At 30.7% G+C, this 7,823-nt stretch overlaps 1 protein-coding gene across 1 annotated transcript; it reads left to right on the plus strand.

The window, feature by feature from the left end:
- The first annotated feature begins 5,478 nt into the window (after positions 1 to 5,478).
- LOC122608652 (protein MIZU-KUSSEI 1-like) lies at positions 5,479 to 6,628 on the plus strand. The gene has a single exon (XM_043781744.1). It carries the CDS (start codon positions 5,562 to 5,564, stop codon positions 6,372 to 6,374), a length of 813 nt encoding a protein of 270 aa, XP_043637679.1. The 5' UTR covers positions 5,479 to 5,561; the 3' UTR covers positions 6,375 to 6,628.
- Positions 6,629 to 7,823: the final 1,195 nt, after the last annotated feature.

Raw genomic sequence — 7,823 nt, forward strand, 5'->3', positions numbered from 1 at the left:
ACCCTTAAAAAATGGTATAAGGTTTGTTACTCCATGTCTTAGATGTCTATTATAAAGTCCCACTCTTAAAATGTCTTTAACAGGATTTAAAATCATAACCTCAAGATGAAACCCCTTAGACGAAAACATTTTGATCACTGGTTTAAGACCCCAATAATTTTAACTATCATTTAAATATTTCTTTTATCACACTAATTATGAAAATATGCATAATTAATATCTAAATTTAAACGTCCCGTTTAAAATTAATCCTTATCTTATTTAGAGATCTTGCTTTTAGTGGTTTTTTAATATAATCTATTTTGAAATTGAAGTTGTATATATGAACAAAACAAATTGAGTCTATTCTTTAAACAAATCAAATTGAGTTATTAATGGTTATCTGTAGGGTGAGTAATTAATCCTCGTTAATCACATTATAAGTGCGTTTGTGAGATTTTTTTCTTGAGATGCTTACCTGGCAAAGGTCTAATGAGGCTAGAATAAAAGAACCAGCTACTAATGAGTTAAAACCTTAGCGGCATTCCGAAGTCCTGCAATGATGTCTTGTATCCTGGAAGACCAGGGTTTGAGTCTGAACAGGCGAGGTTTTACCTCCAATTTAACGTTGTGTCTTCTGTAGCGGTTAAATTGGTGGGTTTTTCCTCCCTTGTGGTCCCTGACTTCGTGGATCGGTCAGTAGTGACTATCTGCCCATATGAATGTAACGGCTAGTCGTCCCGTGACACGAACGTTAAAAAAAAAAAAAACCAACTATCCTTAGTTGAGTAGCTAGGTTCTCACCTGTAGTTGGGGCATGTTATTTAGAAGTTTTCGCTAAAAAATTTAATTAGTATTTTCCTCTTATTTTCATATTAATTTTATTGAATTGTAAAGCATATTATAATATACCTTAAATAAAGGGCTTTGTTAAATACAACCTTAACAGATGTAATTTAAATCCATAAAATAATGTATATTTATCGTAAAATTCGAAAGGAACTTTTGATATAAAAAGTATATATATATATATATTTTATGGATATTAACTACAAAATTTAACATTTTATATAGCATTTTCTTGTATAAAATCATTTTTTTTTATTAACGTGATTTTACTATTACTCGTATATGCTAAAAGAAGGAAGTAGGTATGGAGGCATTGAGCAGCTCCGGCCAAGAACTAATGTTTTCCTAATGCATATATAGGTCCACTAATGATTAAACAAAAAAGCATATAGATTTATATAGATTTAAATAAATAGATCGGGCGATTGTGAAATGCTTCGCGTGTAGGTATGATGATGTGACACGGGGAATAAGATAATGCATCTCCCTTACATTATATCTCAGTTAAATAAAGCTGTATGATTATGTAGATGCATAACATGTTTAATTTTCCATTCTAATGTTTTATTTTTCATTTCAACGACTAGTTGGATCATTACGAGTTATTGATCTGCCGATTATATTTATTCCTTGAATACTGGATATATCACTCGATGGAAAAAATTCATCACAAATGATAAAAAGCTAAAATGAGACTCAATTTTTATCTCACATGTAAGATTTGAACCAAAAATCTTTCATTACTTGGTGAAAACCGTACGATGCGGCGGCCTAAATTATTTTCTAGATAATTCTCTGTAAATGAGATGGTATAAAGAGAAATTTAGACATAAGTGAATAGTTAAATACTATTAATCGACGTATATACTATTTTATATACTTATAAAAATAATGATTTGATGGATCATCTTGGAGAAAATCACTTGTGAATTTACAAAAATATAAGTCATTTGATTCAAATTGAAAACGTGTATGATTTAAAACCTATTGACATTGGTATTCATTAATAAGGTTGTGATACCTTAGGATCAATCACTCGAGTTCAAATGACATTCCTCACAATTATTGTGTACACAACCCTATATCTTGAAACCATACCCTTATTATTTTATACGGAAAAATAATTAATCCTCTTAAACATCAACTTAAAAATTCTCATAAAACCACTATCCATCACTATACCCGCAATCAAAACAAACCCAAGTAGTGTTATTTATTATTCTTCTTTGTAACCCTTAAATCGGCCCGACGCGAGCCAAACCCACTTCCAAGATTCCCCTTTACAACACTCCCACAAGACCTTTCATCTTTCAAACATTCTGCTTAATCCAAGTGCCTACGTCTGAACAATAAGATCCTCATTAGAATTGGAATTGGTAAGCAAAGGTTGAATAATATTTACAACCATAACCAATTGTTGACTCTTTGTAATGTTTTGGACAATAGTACTTATAATCTCTGAAGTCATAGTTCATATATTAGCATTGTAGTTGCTAAAGATATAACCTTTGAAGTCTTGGTTCATATAAATTTAAGATATAACAATGAAAAGGTACACAATTAATTATTTTATGATTATAACTAACATAAAAAAGATCAAAATTACATACAAAAATATCACCATTGGCCATATTAATAGACTCGATGTGATCCTAAAGCTCATCCAATATACCTGAAAAAATACGTAGAATCACAAACACATTAGTAAGGCAATTTGATTAGTTTTGATTTTCACTCACTATGCAATCAAAAAATATAGAAGAAGATTTATATGTTTGAGTCTTTTATGTAAGATTATGAAATTCAAAGTTAAAATACTTTCATGATAGTCTCTTGAACTTAAGAAAAAAATTATGACCCGAAACACTATTAGTTGGTACAAACTATATTTGTAACAATGCAAATAAATCAATATATATACAGAAATATAATAGTATACCTGATTAGTGGCCAGAAATAAAAGTCATACGATTTTGTATTATATCGTATGGTTAGAACTTACAAAACCCATTTGATGGAATCCAATTATGGCTTGATAACTTATGTTTATGGTATAAATAATTGTAATATTATGTCATAGTTTCCCTATGAAACATTAACTAAATATGAATTAAGTACAGTTAAAAAAAACGAAGTAAGGACTTTAAGTGAATACAAATTCATAGTATATTTAAAACTTACAATATCTAACTCAATAAGGTCAAAATACCTTATATATTAGGTGGCTGAGCATTGAATTTTTGTTCTTTAGGATTGAGTATCTCTTTGCATCTTTGTCTTGCTTCGACTATCTTGGCATTGGTATACATTAACTCAAATCTTTGATTTTTTGCTCTATACATCAGATGATAATAATAGTACTAAGAAAAATCATCTACACCAATTAGACAAATGACAAAAAGTATCTCCATCGTCTGAACTATTGAATAGATGCTTACCAAAACAGTACAGGCGTTTAAACAAAACAGTTGATTTTTTTCATTGAGAAATTTCATCAGACAGTTGGTGTTCATGATATAACACCTAACAAAACAAATATGAAACTATTGAAATTATGAAAATAAAGATATGAATCTAAACAAAAACATATTTTAATAACATATTACAACTTATCCATTAAAACTAAAAATACTTAACTTGCACAAAATATAAAATGGAAATAAGTGTGAGAAATTACATATTTGTTATCAAAAATCATGAAAAGGTATATTATTACTCAATGAAGTAATATAACCTTAATCTTAATCTATTGATTGCAAATTAATTAATCTTCTTGTGATTCAGCCATGAAAATGACACTATTCAAACAAAAAATCAAACGATATATTACCATAAAATTTATCAATATTACTAAAAGTCTATAACTCAAAACATAAAATCTATATAACACAAAAACAACGCTATTTTTGATAGGAAACGATTCGAGGAAATTGAAAATTGGGGAAATTGGTTGTCACCGATGGGGAGGATCTAAGATTATAATTATTTCCTAAATGTATGTTGGATCAAAATGATGCTTTATTAATAATGAGATTCCATAAATGAACAAAAAATTCCTTGGTTCAAGTGGTAAACATGCGTTGCGCACAAAAGGTAGGTCGCGGGTTCGAAACCCGTAACCCTTTTTTTTAATATAAAGGCTACCATTATGGCTTGCATGTTTACGTGGACTATACACATCAGCAAATATGATGCACATGTGGCTGCTAATGTGTCATTCAGATTGCTCTTGTAACGCCACATCAGAATTTGCTGACATGACGGGCTAGGAGAACACCAAGTAAGCACTTTACATTGGGTATTCATGGACTTAAAATGTTTTAATTAAACGAACATCAAATTATCATAAATTGTAAATACTTTATTAGGAAAATGCTAATAACTATAACATTAAGGCTATCATTAAATGAATTAAAAATTACATATTTTTATAACAAAACATCATCTCCTCAATTATATCATAAAAGTATAATTATCACGTTAACAAGTTCATATAACGGTCATTAGCAAGACCTGTTCTTATTATATAGATAAATCGTCGAAGTTTCCGACAAATGAAAATGCAATGAACTTTATAGAAGAAACCTTGATAGTTTTTCCGACACTGAAATCATGCACATGATGTAAACCAATGCAAAGTGGATGATAGATGTGAAACCATTAAAATATAACTTTTGTTTATAAAGTTAAAAAACGTTCCATAAATTAAAGACTCAAATACTTAATTGATTATTGCTTTTGAGTTTAGCTATAACTAACTTTTACTTTATAGCTCTGAGGATTTGTTCCTTTCCACTAATTAACTTAAAAGGATTTAATTATTAATATTCTTATAATCAAATAACCCTTATATTTGAGCTATCTATATTGTATATGCATACTACTTAGTAATGCAAATAAATGTTTTTTTAGATAAACCTTTAAGCTTTTAAAAATTCTATTATACGTTTACTTTTTTAAAAGCGTTTTTTTTAAAGATAATCTAAATATTTAAAATACCCTTAATAAAATATTTACTAAATCTATCATTTAAATTATGAGAAACTACAACAGTTTTCATATCAATTACCTTTATATCGATTAACCACACCACCACTATCATCCGTAGCCGTCACTACCACACTGCTGCCACCACCACTACCGCCGTACCCGTCGCATCGTACGGGCTTTCGTCTGGTTAATCTCTAACTTGATGCAAGTTTATTATTATAAGAGTTGATTATCTATATATTATTGGTAGAGATAGTTAACTAAAACCTTGTAATTGTAATGGTTAATCGATGAGTCATATGTCCATTATACTAGCAATTACGGACATCGACAAGGATGATTTTTGTCTTCTAAATATAGATCATAGATAATACGAGTAGATGAAGTAGAAATGGTGGTGTGAAGACGTGGAGTTTAAGGTGTCGAGTAAATATTTTTTTTTAATAAAAGTAAAAAGGTATTAAAGGTAGTAGTGATACTAGTTTAAAATTGATAAGATAGCAGAAATGAGGTTATAAAACTAAACGAGGAAAATATAATAACTACTCGTCATATAATGCCCATTGGGAGCCCTTTTATATATTTTAGCCATTTGTAGGTCTCTCATGTTTTGTGTGTATATATAAATGTATTCATTACATACGAAATGATGATAAATCCCACCACAATACCACCACCATCATAAAAACCAGATCTTCATCAAACTAGCTATATCATAAGTATACACCAAGAAACTAATTAAAATGAAGCATAAATGTTCTCTATCATCTCTATCTAGAAACTCATCAAGCAAAATAATCCCATCAAATTACATGATCACCACTTCTTCTAATTTCATCAATCATGATCATCCTTCTTCTTCTTCCACAACCGAAAACAAACCCCTAATCTCCTTTGGCCGCGGGGTCTCAAGATCCCGGTTTGGGTTCACCACCCTAATTCGGTCATTTCTCACGATTATATCAATTCCATCTATCCTTCCTACCTTCAAGTGGCTAGCCTTACCCTCAAATCTCTCCTTAACACCAACTTTAGGCCGAAAAATTACAGGAACCCTTTTTGGAAACAGAAGAGGACACGTCACCTTTGCAGTACAATATGACCCACAATCCATACCAATCTTGCTTATCGAATTCGCCATGTCCACGTCATCTCTAGTCAAAGAGATGTCATCTGGACTTGTTAGGATCGCGCTTGAGTGCGAAAAGGCTAAAAATCGTACAAGGGGTAGTGACAAAAAGTTGTTTAATGAACCAACGTGGACTATGTATTGTAATGGGAAAAAATGTGGGTATGCGACTTCTAGAGTTTGTTTGGATTCAGATTGGAGTGTGTTAAGCATGGTTCAAAGTGTTTCGGTTGGAGCTGGGGTGATTCCGGTGGTGGAAGATGGTGGAAAGAGGCGGAGTAACGGCGGTGGGTCAGAGGGTGAGTTGTTGTATATGAGAGCAAGGTTTGAACGAGTCGTGGGGAGTCGTGACTCGGAAGCGTATTATATGATGAACCCGGATGGAAATGGAGGGCCTGAACTCAGTATCTTTTTACTAAGAATATGAATTTGGAAATTATTTAAGAAAAAATGATTCGTGTGTTTAAAGCTTAACTAGTCAAGAAACATGATGAAATTTTTGTTATCAAATTTGTCAAGATTGGTTTGATGATAATTAGTTAGTATAGATTTTATGTTTATACCATTCATGAAATTGGAAAATGATTGTATTGGGTGTTTTATATGTTACGAGTAGTAGTATCTTGTATTTCAATTCAAGATGTACGTGATCGATGCATGTAAATTATTTGCTCTTCTTCTTTTCTTTTTTTTTTTATATATTTTTTTGTACGACTCTCTAGAGTGACAATCTGTAAGTTTTTCACTGAATTTCAGTAATAGCTAGCTTTCAAGCCTATAACTATTACCTGGGTTACTCGAATGTATGATCTGGTGTTTCTTAATAGTCAATTGTTGACTAACTGTTAAAAAGAATAAGATTATATATGATATACACAAATTAAACCTATGTAATCTTTAAAATATACACCAATAAGATATAACCTATACCCACCAAAACACCTTTTCGATCAGTTAAGCTAGAAAATAGACATTTAACTTGAGACGTTTCAAAATAGAAATATAAACTACTAAATTTTGGATCTTAAACTTTGAGAAAAGGTTAGGTCCGGGTAAATGTTGCGTCTCCTCAATGTATAGTATACACAAAAACATCTAATCGGTGTTTTAGTATAGAAAATCTGTCTACAACTAGGACATCAAATTTACTGTAATGTTTGAGGCAATACCAAAACTTTTGACATATTAGTGTAGAAAATATAATTTCATTACAATTGTAGAAAAAACTATGTAAAGAACGGCCTTTTATATAGAGGGCACGCATTCACGACCTGAGTCTGAAGTCTGATATCCAATATCTCATAATGCCCAGCAGCAACAATTATTGAAATATCGTTAACACTTCACAGTTATCACTTTATCATGGATAAGATTTAAACTAATCCTGACGGGCTATTGGGCTTTAGTGAATTATATTTGGGCCCATCAGTAAGTAATTCAAAAATATGCCCATCTTAATTTCATAAGACACTTCTGTAGAATGCCTAGAACTTTTTTTTTTTTTTCTCTTTTTTTTTTTTGAGTAAAAGAATGCCTGGAATATTTTGTGTGCCCAATTTTTGAAAATTTTGCTTTATATGTATCCTCTGATTTGTAGTCAGTATTTATAAGCATTTCATAACTAGTAGTGGCAGAAATAGCTAACTTCAAATACATTGCATTGATTTATTTCCAACTGTTGATGTTGCAATTGGATGTTACAATAGATATCTATACATATTCATAACTGGATAGACATTAAAGAAATCACACAAAGGTCCATGGTGAAAACTGGTTTTATATTTTTAAAAGTTTAGTATTGTCAAGAATTATTTGAGTTCATGACTGCGTCACTTTAGTCATTTAGTTGCTTCATAAACCTGTTCCAAATATTGAC

Source organism: Erigeron canadensis, chromosome 7, assembly GCF_010389155.1.
Source record: "Erigeron canadensis isolate Cc75 chromosome 7, C_canadensis_v1, whole genome shotgun sequence".
Classification (NCBI taxonomy): domain Eukaryota; kingdom Viridiplantae; phylum Streptophyta; class Magnoliopsida; order Asterales; family Asteraceae; genus Erigeron; species Erigeron canadensis.

Excerpts from the sequence above, each read along its gene's own strand:
- LOC122608652 (XM_043781744.1), top strand. The coding sequence starts at position 5,562 with ATGAAGCATAAATGTTCTCTATCATCTCTATCTAGAAACTCATCAAGC.